At 43.0% G+C, this 21,830-nt stretch overlaps 1 protein-coding gene across 1 annotated transcript in view; it reads left to right on the top strand.

The window, feature by feature from the left end:
* The window catches only part of TREH (trehalase), a 59,581-nt gene extending 39,212 nt beyond the window's left edge, over positions 1–20,369 (top strand). Inside the window, exons 11-15 of the mRNA XM_082273200.1 lie at positions 2,001–2,218; positions 9,143–9,254; positions 11,767–11,879; positions 15,775–15,828; positions 20,055–20,369. Of these exons, the coding sequence (XP_082129326.1) occupies positions 2,001–2,218; positions 9,143–9,254; positions 11,767–11,879; positions 15,775–15,828; positions 20,055–20,201 (644 nt within the window). The 3' untranslated portion in view covers positions 20,202–20,369. The remainder of the gene's footprint in view (positions 1–2,000; positions 2,219–9,142; positions 9,255–11,766; positions 11,880–15,774; positions 15,829–20,054) is intronic.
* Positions 20,370–21,830: the final 1,461 nt, after the last annotated feature.

The following is a 21,830-nucleotide window of genomic DNA, read 5'->3' as shown; positions in this document are numbered from 1 at the left end:
GCGCCATTAGTAGGGGGCGAGCCGGTCCTGCAAGACATAGCAGTGGTTGTGCTGCATGTCCTGGAGGTAGGACATGTGTTATTTCTTCTCCAAAGTGGTCTCATGGCAGGTAGAGGAATTGGTTGAATTATCAGACAAAGGATATCAACTTGAACTTTACTAAACAGGTGCAGAGTAGGATTAACATTGGAAACAGGGTCAAAATGACAAAAGGGTGTTCAAGTGATTATGAAGTTATACAAACAGGGGCTTATTAGAACAATGTGTTGCCACTGTTGTGCAACAGCATCTCTCACAGTAAAGTCTAGGGTAGGTTTGGGTACACAGGTGAAAAGGCACCACAAGTGAGGTGAGCTGGAGGAGTCCGAGGACTGGTACCATAGGCAGGTGGCTAAAGAGCAGGTCAACCCCACTTGATTCACAGTGCCCTGGTGGCAATCAAGGATGTTATCCCTGCAGTTGCTGGGTTTTCTCTAGAAGCTGCATGCTCTTGGGCTCCTGCTTGGCTGCCTGAACGCCGGGGCTAAGAGTGGAGTACTGCACACCTGGCTGCAGATCACAAGCACAGCCACCTGTGCTTCATCAGGTGTGGTATCTCTGAGCTGCAGAGGGTGGAAAAGAGGGAAACATCAGGGTGTGCCTAGGAGCGCAGGGGCATGTAGGAACCCAAGAAACTGTGGGAAAAGGAGTTTCCAAACTAACTCTAAACGAATACAGTGGCAGCACACACAGCAGATAGTTAACAAAGCCTTCTACACCCACATCCTCCCAGGCGCAGAGCATTCAGTTGTCTGCCAGCATTACCAATACCCTCTCTTGCCCTTTCTCTGAGGCTGTCTGTGAACATTTTGATGTTCCATAACACCACATATAGCTTTCCTACATCCCCCAAACCTATAATTTATAGGATTTGTGTATTTTCAATGCAGCCCTCAAAAGCACATACAAAGGCACTAATTCTGCTGTACAATCATTTTATTTTAGTTTTTCCCCAAGGCAGTGCATAGCTTCTTATTACTTTTGACAATAGATTGTTGACTAGCCCCACAAAAAGTATTTAATTGAGTATCAAGATTCCCCTTCCCCCCCCCCCCCCAAACCCCCATAGACTTTAGGGGGTTCAGGAAAAATGTCATATTTTTCTTAATACATTTTTAGGCCGCTTAACAAAGTTGGCCATGAATCAAACCCAGGCAGATTTGCTCATTCCTAGTCACACATGCTATGCTCACTTTTAGGTGGACCACCTGCTCTGGTACTTTCAAGAAAGGTTCTAACGTTCATAAAAGGTGATAGTAATAGTTCATGGAGAACAGAAGTGTGCATTCTGTCTGCTATGTTAAAGCGGAGTTCCGGCCCCATTTTTCACTTCCTAACATGCATAACTTTTTTACATGCTAAAAACGATTTGGCTATATTTTTTTTTTTACGGTTCCTTTACCTTATTTTTGCTGAAAAATCTTTTCACTTCCTCCTTATTGCGCCATGGCCAATAACATCATTTCCTGCTTTGCATTTGCTCTTGGGAGATGAGTGTTATCAATCCCAGGATTCAGTTGGAATGACTCCTTCTAGAGAAGAACTGCAGGGATAACTTCCTTGATTGCCACCAGGGCACTGTGAGTCAGCTCGTAGCAAGCAGTGGGACTCACTGTGATGCATTGCGCATGAGCGAGAACGGGAGATGCACGCTGGGTACCCAGCATGCACAGAATCCTGGAAGAAGAACAGTGCGGCTTCAGATGCCCAGACTGCAGACTGTACAGGAGAAGAATAAAGTAAGTGAGGCATGCTGCACAAAAACAAAACGGGGCAGTTTACAGGATAACTTAGTGTAAATGCATGAGCCCTAACTATACTTTTTTTAAAAAAATTAAAATTCAGCCAGGACTCCGCTTTAAGCACATTTTCTGAATCTTTCTAGCTTTTGGATAAAGTAATCTGTTTGCCTTGGACTGTTTTTTAAACCTTTTTTCTGTGTTCTGTTACTTGGTCTCAAGATATGCCAGAAATGGCCGCCAAGTTTTCAGAGGCCCTAAAGCAGCGACTCGAAGCTGTGCAGGCTGTGCTGTGGGACCCAGATCTAGGAGTATGGTTGGACTACAATACAGAACATCAGAAAAGGAATCCAAACTTTTATCCCAGCAACTTGTCTCCACTCTGGGCTTCGTGTTATGAAGACACAACAATTGTTGACAAACTGGTTTCCTATTTGGAGGTATGTTACGTGTTTTTTTTTTTTTATTATTTTGGTAGGCACTGTACTTGTTACTTTAGTGAACTCGGTACAGGAACAGCTTTAGGATAGGGGGTAAGGGTGAATCAGGATATCCAGGGCCAGATTAACATAGGGGCTATTGGAGCTGCAGCTCCAGGCCCCTAACTTTATATAGGCCCCAGGTTGGCCATATTCACTGTTACCGCTCTTCTGTCACTTGTAAACACAGAAGTCTGGCTTCTATGCTCGCTTCCCCAGGCAGCTCCCTCAGAACCTCCCCACACAGCACGAAGGCCGAACAAGGAGGGACAGTTACTGATGCATGGATGTGTTTATGGGCTTCAGAGACAGCATCCCATGTGGAATTAGGCATGCATGGCTGCACCCTTCCTCCTCTGGGTGCATGCCAAGGCACAGCCCTTAAGGCCCTTCAAAATCCTCAGCACCAAGCCCATGATGCTCTTAATCCGGCCCTGAGGATATCCCCAAAACATGAATGATCTTAAACACCAGACTAATCTCTAATCCCTTCAAACAAAAGAAGTCTCTTTGTACCTTCTATAGCTACCTCTTTGGCTTCCTGGCAACTAAAGTTCTAGTGGTTTCTCAATCTTTAGGTCTCACGCACACTGAACATTATAAAAATGCCAGCAGTGTTAGTTGTAGAATGTGTTTTTGCATTAGCGTTTTGCAGCGTTTTTTTTAGCAAAACCCTACTCAAAAAAGTGGCTAGACGCCGGATAGCCATGCTTTTACCGCGTTTAACAGTGTTAGAGTGTTTTTACAGCTGAAAAACTCCTCTTTAACGCAGTAGTTCTGGGGGGGGGGGGGGGGCGCAACTGCCACAAAAATGCTGATAAAAGCACATAAGTGCACGGACACATAGGATAACATGCTGGGGAGTTTACTGGCTGTAGAAAAAACTGCCTGACGCCCAAAACATCAGCTGTAAAAACGTCCAGTGTGCATGAGGCCTTATGTTCTGAGGCAGGACAGCAGGGAAAATGTTCCTGTGTATACTTCACACTCAACTGGTCATTCACCACACCACATGCACGCCACAGCCTATTTGCTCTAGGCCAGGGATCTTCAAACTTTCTAAAGAAAGGGCGAGTTTACTGTCCTTCAAACTTTAGGGGGGCCTGACTGTGCCTAATGGGAGTACACAATGCCTGATCTTTGGTATTAGGGGGAGAAATAGTTGATGTCAGTGGGAGGAATAGTGCCCCATTTTTGTTGTCAGTGGAAGAAATTATGCCTCATCGTTGGTGTCAATGGGAAAAAAAGGGCTCCATTGCTGGTGTCAGTGGCAGTAATAATGCCCCATTGTTGGTGTCAGTGGCAGGAATAGTGCTCCATTGTTGGTGTCAGTGGCAGGGATAGTGCCTCATTCTTGGTGTCAGTGGCAGGAATAATACCTCAATACCTTAAGGGCCTCATAAAGGCAAGCAAAGGGCCACATTCAGCCTCAGGACCGCAGTTTGGAGACCACTGCTTTATGCCACCACTACTTACTCCTCCAGCAGCCAGACTCTTCAGGACTACTTCCCTAGCAGGTGAAATTCTTGCTTCTTTCCAAACACAACAGCTTCGGTAGAGAGACAGAGCAGTGACATCCTCACAAGGTAAAAACTCATGAGGGATAGACAGAACAGAGAGTGTCCCAAATATTGGACAGCTCCCCCAACATACATCACCAGGCCCTCTAAGCCTGCTGATTGGCTGGACCATTAAACATGTATAGCTTAAAATGATACCTCTCTAGCACAGCCTGCTGGAACAAGCTCAAACAACAAGTGGAACTGTAAGGTTCTGGCACTCTCAGTGCCTCCTATCACATTTATTCCGGGTGATTTCCATCTACCTAGACAGAAGAAACACATATAGGTGTGTTTCCCTTTAAGGCTGAAGCTGTCATCACCCAGCGCCGGACTAGATGGCTATTTAGGGCGTCGGTTCTCACTCACATGTGTTCGTTCAAACACCAGTACCTGGATACTAATCTTGCTTGAAGCTTCCATGCTTGCAAGCTCTCCTCGCTGACGAACCTCGCTGCGCTGATCCCTGCATCCTGCTACTGGATCATCCGCATCTCCTGAGCGATCCTTCGGCTATCGCTATTAGTGCTAAGTACCCCACAGGGGAAATCTCTATAGACTTGTACTAGGCTTACACTATTTAGCTCTGCATAGCAAGGACTGTCTTTTACATCTGCATAACTAGATTGCTAGCTCTTGAGGCTACTGCTACTATTTCCTGCACTGGGTTGATCTCTCCTGTATGCACCTGCTACTCTGTCATCTGTTATCATACATGATCGCTAACCCTTCCTGCATCCATCTGCACTGTCTCACCTCAAGTGTCTGTCACCTACCAATTCCACTTAAACCTATCCCTAAGACCTTTATCATTGTCTTACCACATGTATATAAAGTCACACTAGGAACCAGCTTAATTACTGTGTGTATTTACTGGCTGAAATAAGACCTTCCATACATGATGAGTCATTGAGGTTGGGATTGGTATCTCAGCATCTCTCCTACATGACTACTGACGTGGAACTACTTCTGCAGCTGAAAATCCACACCTTATAAGAAACGCAAGGAGCGTTACAGATTGAACGAACCCAAAAAATGGATTCAGCAGAAGTAGCCACTCAGGTGACACAATTAAAACAGCAGGTATCTGCGTTAATACACGCACTTGCTGAATTGAAAAACGACAATCAGGCTCTGTCGCAGCAGGTAATTAGACTGACACAACTTACCTCTGCACAGTCTCCTGAACCCAAGATAAATCCCCCTTTGGTATTTACAGGCGATCGCAAAAAATTTCGCGAATTTAAAAACGCATGTGAGTTACTTTTTTTGCTAAAACCTCGTACCTACCTTACTGATCACATTAAGGTTTGTACTATTATTTCTTACCTATCAGGCGATCCTCGAGCCTGGGCAGATTCTCTTTTTGAAAAAAAACGACCAGCTTCTCAACTCCTATGCCTTGTTCCTGGCAGAGCTCACTAGCCTATATGATGACCCCAATAGGCAGAGTACTGCCGATCTTCAGTTAAGATCCTTGAAACAAGGAAAAAGGCCTGTAGAAGACTTTGTCGCAGAATTCAAGAGATGGACCCTTGATTCAGGATGGAATGATGCATCTCTGAAAACCCAATTTAGGCTTGGCCTATCAGAAGCCGTCAAGGACGAGCTCGCCCGAGCAGAGATGCCAAAAACCCTGGATACATTGATACAACTCAGTATCACCATAGATAGAAGACTAAGAGAAAGGAAGTCTGAAAAAATGGAAATGCCATTATCCAGTTCTTCTCAGAATTCAGCTATTGACCCCACTCCTAAACCCGCTCCAGGTAACCACAGACCCCGGCTACCTAAGGAAAAAAGGAGACCTAGTAGATATGGTGATCCTGCCTGGTCATGGTCCGAGCCTGCCTCAAACAGTCGACCTTGTCACTCTGACACATCCCATTTGGACCCTGATCCTACAGAGATGGATGAGGAGCCTATGGAGATTGGTGCCATACATGCTAGGTTGTCCTCACAAGAAAAAAGAGATCACAGGAGAATCTGTGGCCTTTGTTTTTATTGTGGAGAAGGGGGACATTTCATTACATTCTGCCCAACCAGACCCCATAGGCCTAAGGCTCTCCCAATGGAGGCCAGGCGAATCCGAAGGGTCTTCCCTGAAAAACAGCCTGGAAATTATCAAGGCTGTTGCCAGCCCTGTCCCTGTTCTATATCAGTGAAGGACACCCAGAAATTAACAAATATTGGAATAGATATTCCTTCAACTCCAGTGAACTTTATACCACGTTCAAAAAACCCTTCTGTACCACCTCCTGAGGATACTCCTATTTTTGCAAGCACATTTCTGGCTTCCGATGAAAATACAGAGATTCTTGCACCTGACTGCGTACGTGCTTCTAATGGCACGGTGGTATGTAGGAAGGATCTGAGGATGTTTGAAGAAGCATTGGTTGCTAGGTCTACTAGGATTACTTCGGATGGTTATGCGTCCGATTCTAGTGAGGGGTCCATGTAGCAGACACCCTAACAACAAGTGATCCGATTCTCATCGGTTACCAACCTGATCCGATTTTTATATCGGCAACAAGGGATCCGATTCTCATCGGCTACCAACCTGATCCGATTTTCATATCGGCAACAAGGGATCCGATTCTCAGATCGGTTACCAACCTGATCCGATTCTCATATCGGCAACCAGTATTATCCGATTCTCATATCGGCAACCAATTTTTTTTTTTTCTTCCCGATTTTCATATCGGCAACCAGTCTTATCCGATTCTCGCATCGGAGACCAGTCTCATTCCGATTCTCATATCGGCAAAAAAAAAAAAAAAAGAGAAAATTTTTTTTTTCCCTTCCGATTTTCGCATCGGCAACCAGTCTCATGTGATTCTTATATCAACAACCAGCCTTAGAGGCCTTCCGGAGCCGGCCTTACGGGGGGGGGTAATGTAAGGTTCTGGCACTCTCAGTGCCTCCTATCACATTTATTCCGGGTGATTTCCATCTACCTAGACAGAAGAAACACATATTGGTGTGTTTCCCTTTAAGGCTGAAGCTGTCATCACCCAGCGCCGGACTAGATGGCTATTTAGGGCGTCGGTTCTCACTCACATGTGTTCGTTCAAACACCAGTACCTGGATACTAATCTTGCTTGAAGCTTCCATGCTTGCAAGCTCTCCTCGCTGACGAACCTCGCTGCGCTGATCCCTGCATCCTGCTACTGGATCATCCGCATCTCCTGAGCGATCCTTCGGCTATCGCTATTAGTGCTAAGTACCCCACAGGGGAAATCTCTATAGACTTGTACTAGGCTTACACTATTTAGCTCTGCATAGCAAGGACTGTCTTTTACATCTGCATAACTAGATTGCTAGCTCTTGAGGCTACTGCTACTATTTCCTGCACTGGGTTGATCTCTCCTGTATGCACCTGCTACTCTGTCATCTGTTATCATACATGATCGCTAACCCTTCCTGCATCCATCTGCACTGTCTCACCTCAAGTGTCTGTCACCTACCAATTCCACTCAAACCTATCCCTAAGACCTTTATCATTGTCTTACCACATGTATATAAAGTCACACTAGGAACCAGCTTAATTACTGTGTGTATTTACTGGCTGAAATAAGACCTTCCATACATGATGAGTCATTGAGGTTGGGATTGGTATCTCAGCATATCTCCTACATGACTACTGATGTGGAACTACTTCTGCAGCTGAAAATCCACACCTTATAAGAAACGCAAGGAGCGTTACAGGAACACTCTGTGCTTGGCGATCACTCCTAAGGTGCAAATAAGCTCACTGCAGCGCACTGCTTCTTACAGAATCACAAAAATACAAAAAAGCAATGTAGCAAAAATAATATGTCTCCGCATATACTGTGAGGGGGAAAAAGTATTTGATCCCCTGCTGATTTTGTATGTTTGGCCACTGAAAAAAAAATTATCAATCTATAATTTTAATAGTAGGTTTATTTTAACAGACAGAATAACAACAAAAATATCCAGAAAAACGCTTTTCAAAAAAGTTAGAAACTGATTTGCATTATAATAAGTATTTGATCCCCTATCAATCAGCAAGATTTCTGGCTCCCAGGTATCTTCTATACATGGAACGAGCTGAGATTAGGAGCACTCTCTTAAAGGGAGTGCTCCTAATCTTAGCTTGTCACCTGTATAAAAGACTCCTTTCCACAGAACAAATAAATGAGATTCCAATCTCTCCACCATGGCCAAGACCAAAGAGCTGTCCAAGGATGTCAGGGACACGGTTGTAGACCTGCACAAGGCTGGAATGGGCTACAAGACTACAGTTGGTGCGATTATTTGCAAATGGAAGAAACACAAAATAATTGTCAATCTCCATGGTCTGGGGCTCCATGCAAGATCTCACCTCGTGGAGTTTTAATGATCATGAGAACAGTGAGGAATCAGCCCAGAACCACGCAGGAGAATCTTGTCAATGATCCCTTGAAGAGAGTGCGCCTAATCTTAGCTTGTCACCTGTATAAAAGACTCCTTTCCACAGAACCAATAAATCAGATTCCAATCTCTCCACCATGGCCAAGACCAAAGAGCTGTCCAAGGATGTCAGGGACACGGTTTTAGGCAAACATACAAAATCAGCAGGCAGCAGGGGATCAAATGCTTTTTTCCCTCACTGTATACAGTATTATATTAGGCAGAGCTGCAGCTGGGAGTACAACACTTGGATGGCCATCCTTTGTACCCCAGCTAGGGAAGGATTCACATTTATCTTGGGGGATCGGCTGATATATAGGACTATTCTATCCTCCTTACAACCTTGGGCTATTGTATCAATTTTTTTCGGGAATATACGGAATCTTTTTATCCTTGGTGTCCTATATCAGCGGCTTTTATATTGGGGACCTCCATGGGGGCTTTTTGAACCCAGCGGTGGAGGCGCCTTCTCCTGTCATCCCACCCAGACAAAGGCAAACAACTTCCATTCATGTTTTTTTACCATGTACATGGCTGTACATTACCTCAACTGAATTATTGAATGAATATATATCTCCTTGTCAATGCCCCTAAAGAAAGGTTACGGGTAAACTGGAGACAGCACAACACATGTATATTCATCAACAATATGGTTTACTGTTAATGGTGTATTTTTACATGTCTATGTATAGAAATTATTTTTTATGTGCAATTTTTTCCTTTCTAACATGTATTAATAAAAAATATGTATTTTAATCAATGAATATTGGTGATTCTGTCGCCTTTAAAGTCTCGTTCCCAAATGGGGATACTTTGCTTTCCTTATATACAGTATATGCAATACATAAAACACTTTGGACTTACAAAATCTTCACAATCCAGATAAATAATTCCTGTTTTTTTTTTGTTTCAGGAAAGTGAAGCATTGACCTATAAAAATGGTCTTCCAACTTCTTTCAACAACTCTGGACAGCAGTGGGATTTCCCTAATGGCTGGCCACCTTTACAACACATGGTAATTGAAGGTAAGGGTTAAATATAAAATGTAACACTTAAGCCCCGTACACACGTACCGATCATCGGCGAACGATCGGCCATCTTTTGTCCTCGGGCTGTCTGTGTCTGTTGAAAAGTGCAAAGACAGCACAAGAATTTTGTCCGCCGACTACAGCCGACTGCAGAAGTGATGTCATGTGATGGTTAACTTTCCCTGTGTTTTTTCTTTTCTGAGCATGCCCAGTTTTGCAAATCTGCGGTCTGTCGGCCGAATTCTGTACTGACTGGCGAACAATCGGCCGCTCTGGTGTCGGCATACAAAACTTTTAATGTTTGCATGACAGATTCTTGTCGGCAGAATGTGCGCTGACGGCTGTCGGAGGCATCATACTAACAAGCGTTCAATCGGCAGATCGTTCGTCGGCCAACGCTTGTCTGCCAACGATCGGTACGTGTGTACGGGCCTTTACTCTGCTGCTGATCTGTTTAAGGCTCGGTTCACCCTGCTGCGACATGGGATCCAACTTGTGAGACCCTAAGCCACATGACATGTCATTTTCAATGTTTCCCTATGAGAGCCTTCATAACTGATACTACACTAGTTGCTCCGACTTTATAAAAGGTTCCTGCACTACAACTTTGCCATCGCAGCAGTATGAACCAAGCCTAAGTTATTAAAAGACAGCATGATAATGTTTACTATCTCAACACCTGTCAAGTGCGTTTGATTGAAAAGCCAGTCAATATCAAGTCATTGAATTGATGAAACACAGTTGCTGTTTTTCCACCGAAAAGCCAATATCAAGTTCACAGAAGAGCCTGTCATTTCTTTCAAGTACACCAAAACATAAGGGCAACTTTTGTTCCCCTCAAGAAGTGAATCAGAGGCAGATCTAGTCACTGACTCAAAAATGGATGGAGATGTGGGCATTGCAACTTTAATAGGCCTGCAACCTTATTTTTGAGGCATGGTCTTGGTTGATTATGGCAGCTTGGCATCAGCCATACCCAATACTTTGCCCCTGATGCATTGTGCTTCTGAGTCCTACACAGCCCACATACTACCACGTATAGAGAGCCAATGTGAAGTTCTCCCTCACCTCTTGTTCATGTGACAAGGCAACATTTTTGAATTTGCCATATTTTCCTGTACCAGAGACTTCGATCACAGGACCAATAGTGAGGGTAAATCTGTCCTGCAGAGCCACAGACAGCTCAAAAATACTAGTAGTGACTGAAGCATGAAGAAAGGCACCAAAAGCAGGTGGTATAATGTCCAGATTTAATTTCATTCAGACTCTTATATCATAGAGATCCAATGAATTTCGGGGATTAAAAGGGCCCCCTTCATCTAGTATTGGTAATATTGAACAAAGTGTGCACTGAACTGATAAAATTGGGGGAATCCGGAGGGGTAAAAAGTATGATCACTCTGAATGCTTGGCAACCGGCATATGAAACCCTCCAATTCTATCAGTTCATTGACATTGAACTTTGGCTACAACTCCTGGAAGCTCTGCCTAAAGCCCCGTACACACGCAACGATTATCGGCCGACCGATCACCCGTCTTTTGTCCAGAGTTGTGTTTTGTTGGTTGGAATGTGCCTAGACTGCACACAAATTTTCTCGCCCAACAAAAATCTACTTCAGAAGTGATGTCATGTGTTGGGTTGCTTTCTTTGTGTTCTTTCTTCACTGAGCATGCCCAGACTTGCTCATCAGATTTTTCCCTGTCAAAATCTGTACTGACTGCACGAAAATCGGCCGTTGTGTTGACGGCCAACAAAAATTTTATAGTCTGCAAACCAGATTCTTTTCGGCCGAAAAGTCGGAGTTGGTTGTCGGAAGCATCATACTAACAAGCCGAAAATCGACAGATCGGTCGTCGGACGAAAATTCCCTGCCAATTTTCGACGCGTGTGTACGGGGCTTAAGGATTTTCATTCCCTCCACACTGCTTAAGACCTGAATGAGAATTCCAACTGCTCCCAGTGCCCCACATCTTTTTTCTACTTCCCAGCAATATAAACCATACAGAGGTTTGAACACTTCCACAATTTATTACTGGCTTTACATACTGCACATTTCAAGTGGAAACCAGTGGTGAGTGCAATGATAAAGCTGTCATGGTCGGATACTTATAGTATGTTTTTAGCTTTAAAAACGGTGCAGTCAGACCCAGACATACACAGGGAGTACATCCTATACCTTCCACCCCGCCTCTTCCCCTCAGTCCCACCCCCATATTTTAGCATATTCTCCATTCAGAAGAAGAAAGGGGAAAAGTAAAAAAGAAAAATGTCTCCCTTATGCAGTACCGGCCCCCTCCCAACAGTTTCCCAACCATTGCATTTGTCCATGGAAGCTAAAGCAGAAGATAAAACCATGACTACAGAACACTGACACTAGAAGACACTCAGCACTCTGAAGCTCTATTGGCCAGCAATGGATTTTCAAGTTCATCAATTCATTTTAAAACACAGCAATGTGTTTCCCATCCACTCTCTGAAGCACACTAAAATATGTATTATTTCCGGCAGGGCTGGAAAAGACGAAGTCTGCCAAAGCACAGGAAATCGCCTTCAAACTAGCCCAAAAGTGGGTCACAGCCAATTATAAAGCCTTCAAGAAGTACAATGCCATGTTTGAAAAGGTAAGTGTGCCCTTTGAGAAAATTGGGTTCTCTGAAAATGTTTATGCAAACTTTGGGTAAAAAGAACAGGGTGGGTTGGTTTCTAAAGCTTGCCATATGTATTATGATCTGCTTGTACAAGTTCTTGTTAGATTTGAAAACAAATATAAAGTAGAGGAGTGTCCATCCAATTTACATTCTAGTAGGTCCTTGTATTACATAGTGATGGTACATTTAATGGTAGTAAAAATTGTGATTCATTGAAAGAATAATTGTTTGATGCAGCACATATGGGGTCATAAAACATGTGATAGACACTTAACTATGTGAAGCTCTATATAGGCAGTTGACATTGGGATGGCAGCATTGCCTGATGTGATGTATATTTTATATTATCTTGTTCTATGGCCATGTTTGGGGGGTATTGTTTACTTTTATAGACACCAACACTTAGGCCCCGTTCATACTGGGGCGACGCTACTTCCCGGGGCGACCTCCGAGGTCGTGGTGAACGGGGGCTTAAAGTGAATGTAAACGATCACCTTAAAAAAACAGCCTATTCAGTTTTAGCCCCCGTTCACATTAGGTCGCTCTGACTTCGGGGGCAACCTGTGAAGTCGCGTGCACCGCGACTTCAGCGCGACTTGCACGGACTTCATATAATTGAAGTCAATGCAAGTCGCCTCCCGGTCGCCCAAAGTAGTACAGGACCCTTTTTCTAAGTCGGAGCGACTTGTGTCGCTCCTATTAGAACAGGTCCTGTACTACTCAATGGACCCGACGGTGCGCGACTTTCCAGGCTGTCCAAGTCACCTGGCAAGTCGTAATAGTGTGAACCGGCTCTAAATTAGAATTGAAAGGCAAAACATTTTTGTATAGATGGAAAAAAAAACATTATAAATATCATTTTTGCCTTTTTTATAAATGATCACATTCCCTCTGTTCTCAGCTGCATAAGAGCTGGCGGGGGGGAAAGCAGCAGTACACTGAGCTTGTCAGTGAGTGGCTGAGCAGCAGGGGTGTGTATGGACAAGTCTGATCATTGGAGGAGAGTACACTGAGTTTCCAGCATACACTAGCTAAAGAATGGACCACGCTGTGCTCTCCTGCTTAGTGTGGCCAGTTTTTAATAGGAAAGCAAGGGGACTAGCATGAACACCAGGGATTTAACATCAAGGAAGCAACACAAAGAGAACAGGATACTTTTTCATTACATGGTACAGCAGACACATATCAGGAATATGAAGAGTATGAATGGGTAACAAACGCTTTAACCCTCATTGGTCAAAGTGATAGTATCTGAAATCTTATGTGAAGTCAAATGTTCCTGTAAGTAATAAAAGTTTTATGAGAATTCAAATTTTTTCTTTATGGTGATATTGTTTTTTATGTTATTCTTACCACTACATTGGTGATGATTGCAAAATATCAATCATTTCGTAACCATGTACCATCAATAATAACCAACTGATAAAAATCTGCTACAACTTATCAGTGCTCACTGGTCAAAGTCTGTTAAAAGTTTGCCACAATCTTTCGTAATGTTTTTTGTAGATATTCTTTTGTTGAATCTTTTAACCACTTAAGCCCCGCAGGATTTTCCTGCTCAAAGACCAGACCCCTTTTTTTCAACCTGGCACTGCGTGATTTTAACTGACAATTGCGTGGTCGTGCAACGATGTACCCAAATGAATTTGACGTCCTTTTTTTCCCACAAACAGAGATTTTTTTTGGTGGTATTTGATTACCTGTGCGATATTAATTTTTTGCGCTACAAACAAAAAAAAAGAGAGTCAATTTTGAAAAAATAGCAATATTTTTCATATTTTTTTATATGAAATTCCCCCCCAAAAAAATGTAAAAATCAAAATTTGTTAACATTTTAGGCCAATTTGTTTTCTACTACATATTTTTGGTAAAAAAAAATCACAATAAGCGTATCTTGATTGGTTTGCGCAAAAGGTATTGCGTTTACTAAGGGAAAGATTTATGTAATTTTTATTGTTTTTTTTTTTAACGAGTAATGGCGGCGATCTGTGATTTTTTGCGGGACTGCGACATTGCGGTGGACAGATTGGACCCCTGACTGACATTTTTGACACTTTTGGGGGTACCAGTGACATTACTACAGTAATCAGTGCTATACATATGCACTGTTACTGTAAAAATGACACTGGCAGGGAAGGGGTTAACTTTATTAGTGATCAAGGGGTTAAGTGTGTCCCTAGGGGCGTGATCCTAACTGTAAAGGGGCATGGATAGTGATGTAACAACAGAGACCTAAGATCCTACATAGCAGGATTGTATGATCTCTGCAGTTACACCAGGGAGAATGACAGGCGGCTTTGTTTACATCAGCCGCCTGCCTTTCTTCCTCTCCAGCTGGAGATCGCGAGTGGCCGGCGGACATTGGAGCTGCAGGTCACACGCGCAGGGATGCCCGTGAACGAGCGGGGGCAGGAGCGCGCCTCCGGCGGCGCGTGCTCGCCCCCTGCAGGCTCCTGGGCAAGCGACGTGGTACTACTACGCTTTGCCCAGGAGGGGCTGACTGCCACAGTAAATATACTGTGGGCAGTCAGCAAGTGGTTAAATTCAAACTTAAAAATTGCCTTCCATAAGAGAGACTGTATGATCAGATAAGTGTGGCCAGGATTAGAAAAAAAAATATCCTTAGTATAGGTTTTTATAAAAATTAGGATTTTTTTTTTATTTGAGTTTATTGGTCTAGTCTCTTCAGCATTCCCTGTTAAATGTTTTTCTAGTCTTTCTTGTTAGCAAACCATTCATTCAGGACAGACATTTTTTTTTTAAAGCTTACATACACTTTGATATTTTTTTTTATTTTTTTTATTTTGATTCATTCTGGTTCTAAACACCAGAATATTTCATTGATTTAATGTATGAAAATATTTTGTAAATGTGTTTTCTATGGTTGTCTGAAGACATTAAGCTAATACTGGTGACTGTGGTTTAAGAGAATTGGATAATTCTATTAAGTGATTATCTGTAATCCAATTATTCTTACCTGTCCCCAGCTTTCTTTCTTCTCTTCTATGGCTCTTAGCAGAAATCCTTGACATATGCATTGTTCCTTATGCTGGCCATACACTATACGAAAAATCGGCAGAAATTTGGTCATTTGGACAGTTCTTTTGTTTTTTTGGCAAGTGAATGCGCACAAATCGCTAATCGGTTGTGACGTTTTTGAGACGAAAAAAACGAAGGACAGGTTTGGAAATTTTCTGCCGAACGAACAATAAATTGGAAGGTTATTGTGTTTCTCGTCCAAACTGTTTGCACTAGGTGGATGTGAAAAAACAAACAAAATAATTATTAATTTATGTCCATTGAACGATTTATCGGTCATTACATGATGGCACGATTGTTTGCTCTCATGGCCGAGTGTTCCTTTTTCGAACATTAGTTTGAACGATTTTTCTTATAGTGTATGGCCAGCATTAGACTGGACTATTCCTGCTCTCTGTTGTATGCTACTCTTGCTTCCGTCTCTCTCTTCTGAACCTCATGTTCCAGTCCAGTTGGCATTTCCATTTCAGATCCTCACATCCCTGCTTGCCCAGATATAAGCAGGTCTCTGGGCTGCTGAATATAAGTATTCTAACTAATCATTATAGCAAATATAAGATGGACTACACACTTCAAAAAATGAGTTTTCCTGACCCAATAAATACAATGTAAGAGTTATGCAGATGGCTAAATTATGTACCATACATGTCTTTAATACTGGATTGAATTCTAAAAAAAAAAAATATACACAGAATGTACAAGGAGCAAAAGTACCCCGTAATAAGATTAAATATTTCCCTAAAATTCAATAATTATTTATGATATAATATATGATATAATTACATCAAATATATAGTAAATGTATATTTACCACTTTTTTTTTCAACAGTATGATGTTGAAGGTGATGGTAAACCAGGTGGAGGAGGAGAATATGAAGTACAGGTAAAAACCTCATGTTTGAAACTACAAACTTTTATATCACGTCATCTTTGATTTGCATGTTTTCTTTAAAGTGAGTTGACTTGTATTAGTTGTTGTTATACCTTTGAAGTCTATTAACCATCTCTAATAGTTAGCTTTGCAGCCCAGGTCACAGGGTTATCATTTTCCAGATATTGATTGGGGGTTATGAGCTGGGTTTTTCCTTCTTTTCAATACAATAACAAATCCGCATACCAGTATGTAAGCAAGCAATTCAGGAACAGTAAGGAACCAAGAAGTAGCTGTGCATAGTGAATGCAATATGTAACTCACAAATTAGCAGAGCAAAATTAGACACATATACTGTGTATATACAGTATATCTATATATATATAGATATATATAAATATATACAGTATATTTAATCAACTGTATATTTAGGTGTTCACCTGGATTTCTACACGTCCATCATGTTGAACAAACAACTAGCAATGTATATATGTCAGCAGAGGGGAAAGGCACGTGTTTAGGAACAACATACCCATCCACATTGAGGAAGGGAGAAGGAAGTGAGGAATTAAATCACTAGACCAGTGGTTCTTAACCTTGTTGGAGGTACTGAACCCCACCAGTTTCATATGCGCCTTCACCGAACCCTTCTTAATTGGAAAAATAAAATATGATTTTTTTCAAATTCAAAACATAGGTATATATTATTTTAGGTATATATTTATACATAGGTGCACAAAATGAACAAAACCATTAAGAACAAAGAACAAAACCATTAAAACATGATTTTCACACAAAAACATAATGAATATTTACTGCAAATTAGTGTGACTTCTGCTGTTGTCTTTCAGAGACCAGTTCAGAAATGCGCGGCTTTATCTTGGCAAGTGCCACTCTCATGTCATTATCATGTCTCATGTCACCTCACCCTGGCCTGCTGTAAGGGGGGATCTATATGGGGGACGGCACCTCACCTCACCCTGGCCCTTACAGCAGGTCAGGGTGAGGTCCCCCATATGGATCCCAGGTCCCCCATATAGATCCCCCTTACAGCAGGCCAGGGTGAGCCGGTGACGTGAGGTCCCATCCCCCATATAGATCTCCCCCCTTACAGCAGGACAGGGTGAGGTGAGGTCCGGACACTGGCCTGCTTTAGGGGGGGGGATCTATATGGGGGACCCCAGAGTGACCTAACCTCACCCTGGCCTGCTGTAAGGGGGGATTTATATGGGGGACCCCAGAGTGACCTAACCTCACCCTGGCCTGCTGTAAGGGGGGATTTATATGGGGGACCCCAGAGTGACCTAACCTCACCCTGGCCTACTGCAAGGGGGGATCTATATGGGGGATCATGTCCCCCATATAGATCCCCCTTACAGCAGGCCAGGGTGAGGTGAGGTCCCGTCCCCCATTTAGATCCCCCCCCCCTTACAGCAGGCCAGGTTCCCCATAAAATAGATCCCCTTTACATAGTCTTCTCAGTGTTCTCACACAGTCAGTCACTAGACTAGTACAGTCAGTACTACTCCAGTCCTACACTTTTTTTTTTTTTTTTTCACCTGTGTCCCGACTCCCGATCACAGGCTAGGTTTTCCTCCTGCAGGCTGCAGCACCACTGTCACCACTGGCTCTCTGGCCTCTCACCTGCCGGCTTCTTCTGCTGCTGCGGCTGCCTGGCCTGGTGGTTCTCTCCCGCGCTGCGCTGGGTGGCCACTGCACGGGTTAGTCCCTCCCCCAGACAGTCTCTCTCCGCAACGCACGTCTGGCCTGTCTCCAAAACCCTCCCCACCACCACTCCACAGTGGGCGACGCCGGCTCCGGCTGGATCGGATTCGGCCAGGAGCCGAGCTGCACAGCCAGCAGTGAGAGTAAGCCAGGGGCAGAGAGAGCTGTGAGTGCGAGCGGAGCGGGAGCGGAAGCACATGCCCGAAACTGGAGAAATAGTCCCTGACAGCGAAGTGGTACTAGCGGAGGGTGTGCCGAACCCTCGAGACTGACCCACCGAACCCCTGGGGTTCGATCGAACCCAGGTTAAGAACCACTGCACTAGACACTCCCTGCTGAACTGGCCTAAAACTCAAACCAGCTATGGCTGGCATTAACTACTGGGCACTTTCACCCCCTTCCTGCCCAGGCCAATTTTCCGCTCTCAGTGCTATTGCACTTTGAATGAAAATTGCGCGGTCATGCAAAACTGTACCAATATAAAATTTTTGGACAGATAGAGCTTTCTTTTGGCGGTAATAAATCTCCACTGGGATTTTTATTTTTTGCTAAACAAACAATAAAAGACAGAAATTGAAAAAAAAAAATGTTAAATTTTGCAAATAAGATATTTTTCTTCTTCACTGATGTGCGCTGATGAAGCTGCACTGATAGGCTGAACTGCTAAGGCGGCAATGATGAGGCTGCACTGATGGGCACTGGTAGGCTGAACTGATGGGCACTAATTGGAACTGATGGGGCTGTACTGATAATTCCGGCACTGGCGATCAGTGCCCTGATTATCAGTGTAAACAGCGAGCTGACAGACTTGCCAGTTAACAGCTCTCCTTTGCTCACACAGACACAGCATGGGAGAAAAGAACTGCCAAGTCTGTTTACATGTGATCAGCTGTGATTGAAACAGCTGATCACATGGTAAAGGGCCTCTGTGATTAGTCCTTTACCATGTTCTGTGATTACTTGTGTCTGAAAGTGTCACACCGGTCACAGAGTGCACTGGATGCGCACCCCTGGGGACGCGTGGGAGGCAGGGTTCACAAAGGACATACATACATACATACACTCCCAGAACTGGATGACTGCGCTGTAGCTGTCTTTTGGCCATAGCGCAGTCAGGAAGTAGTTAAGCTGGCCATACATCATTCATTTTTTTTTTTTTTGTGCTATTGTATTCTGACAGCGGGGAGACTTCACCACCCTCAGAATACAATGATCACTGTTTCCGGGTACAGCCAGCGTCACGTATTGTTCGGAAAAAAACTTGACAGATGGGTTATACACAAGTCAGTTTATAACTTGTACAACCAGTCTGCCCATACATAGATTGAAATTTAGCCAGTCCCTGCTGAACCAGCCACATTTTGATCCATGTATGGCCTGCTTAAGAAAAGTACCAAATACTTAAAGTGACACTATACTCTGGTTTAAACAAAAATATATTCTATTACGGGAGGTATTCTTATGTTAAAAAAGGGCCTTTTGACTTCATGTTAGAAGGTGGCTACATTCATTCTCAATAGTTTGTAAGTAGAAATGTAGCCACCCTCTCCCTCCCAAAGTGAACTAGGGACTATTGACTATTGGATATATAGTGTGCATCGAGTAATGCATAACAAATGAAAGTGAATGGGGAAAAGGAGAGGTTTGGTAGCTCACCAAGGACACTACAAAACACAGGTTAATACACCAGTTGTCTGCTAACGGTGAGCATTTGCCAGTGACTTGTTATAAGGTTAAAAATGCAAGCTTTTAAAAAGCTCAGATATTCTTAAAGCGATTGTAAAGTCTCTTGTGGTTTTTTTTCTATTAAAATAACAAACATGTTATACTTACCCGCTCTGTGCAGTTTTTTTCTGCACATGGTAGTCCAGATCCTCCTCTTCTCGGGTACCTGGCTGGAGCTTCTGGCTCTTCCCTCCTGTTAAGTGGCCCTACAGCAAGCAGCTTGCTATGAGGGGGTATTCATTCAGAGACAGATCTGGCATTCAGCCCCACCCCCTCTCTCTCCTGATTGGCTAACTGAGTTTGATTGACAGCAGCGGGAGCTAATGGCGCCACTACTGTGTCTCAGCCAATCAGGAGAGAGAATCCCAGATGGCTGAAGCACTCGTGGACATCGCTGGCTAGAGATGGGGCTCAGGTAAGGATTTGGGGGGCTGCTGCACACACAAGGCTTTTTATCTTAATAGATGTATTGACAGATTGGTGTGGTGTGTGTATAGAATGCATTAAGATGAAAAACCTTTTGACTTTACAACCCATTTAAGTACAGTAATTGCACCATGCCTGAAGAAGGGAGGTCATCTGTCTTGAAATCTATTACTGTAATTCTACATCTCTGCTTCAAGTAATGGTGAGGAGGCCAATAGCATCCATTTCAAACAACTACATACATGCAAATTTAACAGTGTTGTTCATTTTTGTTAAAATATTGCTGTTAAAAATCAAATGGTTGCACTACATGAGTATGTCATTCAGATTACCTTACCAGGCTGTTTTATTTCCTTTCTCAGCTGGGCTTTGGATGGAGCAATGGAGCAATCCTTCAACTTTTGGACCTCTACAGATCCCGTCTGACTAGTTCAGCCGTCATTAGTTCATTATCTTTTCCTGCTTTACTGTTCCTGTTCCTGATACTAATGCTGACTTTATTGGTATAGATCTTATGTTGCTGCTTTCCCCAGACACTTTTCCTAAATGTGTTAATCTCTTATATGATTTGAATGTTCTACGTATGTCTTAAAATATTCATGTATGTTATCCAAGTAGCTGCTTAATGGAGTTTGGTTCCATTTCTTCCTCTGCACATAGAAATGCATGTATCTTTAGCATACTATTGTCATGTGCTGTGCTGTATTTTTTTATACATTTTACATTCTTTTATCTTACACATTTCAATGGAGAGTGTGTAGTGTGCATCTCCATTAATTAAAGGATAAGTTCTTCTTTTGGAACATGTTACATGTTCCACTAGTTTTTAGGGTAGAAGACATAATGTTTCCTCTGCTGCAGCCTCCCCCCAATTAGTCGCCTCTAGTGACAGCAAGTCGGAGATCTTCTCCCCAAACTCGCTGTCACAATTTTAAGTAAAACCCAGCCTTGCGGAACTCTGCCTGCCCGGCTGCATCATTCATTCACAGTTCTGTGAAAGGGGAAAATTACAACTGTCATGAGCCTTTGCGGCTGAAAGCTTGTGGTTTTTAATGAACTACCAGAGCACTGTTGAGCACTCTAGGTAGTTCATTGTTTGTTTGTTTTTTCTGACCCTTTGTAACGGCCTGCTTATATGAGGTATGAGCAGACAGCTTTGGCTGACAGTCTGCAGGGACCCTACATTGCACCCACAATCTGCTGATCGAGGCTGCAATGCTTTCCAGGCTCCTGAAAAAATAAAAAATTTGCAGGTAAACAAATGTGCATTTATAATGTGCATTTATTTATTTATTTTTTAAAAGGTGAACTTATCCTTTTAAACACAATAAGGGCATTTTACAAGGGATACCACCCTTTTCTAGCACAAAAAAGTGTATTTTAAGAGGACTGTAAAAAATGCATTAATGAGAACTGTACCATTGAAAGTAATGCACTTTAGGTGTAGTTTAAAGTGCATTAATTCAAAATGTGAATAATCCAATAAAGAACAATGCTCATATATAAAGTTCTTAGTGTGATATCATTTGCTGTGTGGGACATGGTCTATACAAGTCATAAATTCTCCAACTCTCCTCTCCCCACTAATAGCTTACTTACCTAACACAGTACAATCATTGTTGATCATTCATTACTATGTGTTTCTGGTGTTCTTCCCTGAAGCCTCCAACTCTACCTCAATGTACTACTTGCAACATTATATTCCTGAAAGTCATTCTCACTAGGTTATAAATGAATAGGCTTGAATATGTCCCTGAATACATACTGTATTGAGGAATAAGTATGTCTGTAGGGCTTCAGCATAACTATCGGAAGCAAACACTGAGAACTGATCAAAGTAAATGGCCAGAACATCCTGCATGTAACCATGGCTGGATATGTACTCACACTGCAGCCATCTGCTGGAAGCCACTGATAGGTTGTCAGTGAGTCTTAGGCAGGCCATACACAGTTCGAGTCGTGTATGAGCAGGCTCTATGTACCAAGTTGATCAATCGATCAACCTGGGTATAGGCAGCATGCCAGGCTTTACCTGCGATTATCGCTAACGGCTGCTATAGCCACTAGCAATAATAACTGTCTTCTCCCAGCGGGGATGGCTTCCCTCGCCCTTGGTAAAGGTGAACTAACCCTTTAAA

This window comes from Pelophylax lessonae (genome assembly GCF_965119305.1).
Source record: "Pelophylax lessonae genome assembly, chromosome: 12".
Taxonomy (NCBI): Eukaryota; Metazoa; Chordata; class Amphibia; order Anura; family Ranidae; genus Pelophylax; species Pelophylax lessonae.
Note: the sequence above shows the minus strand (reverse complement) of the source record. Positions and strands in the feature narration are given on the sequence as shown.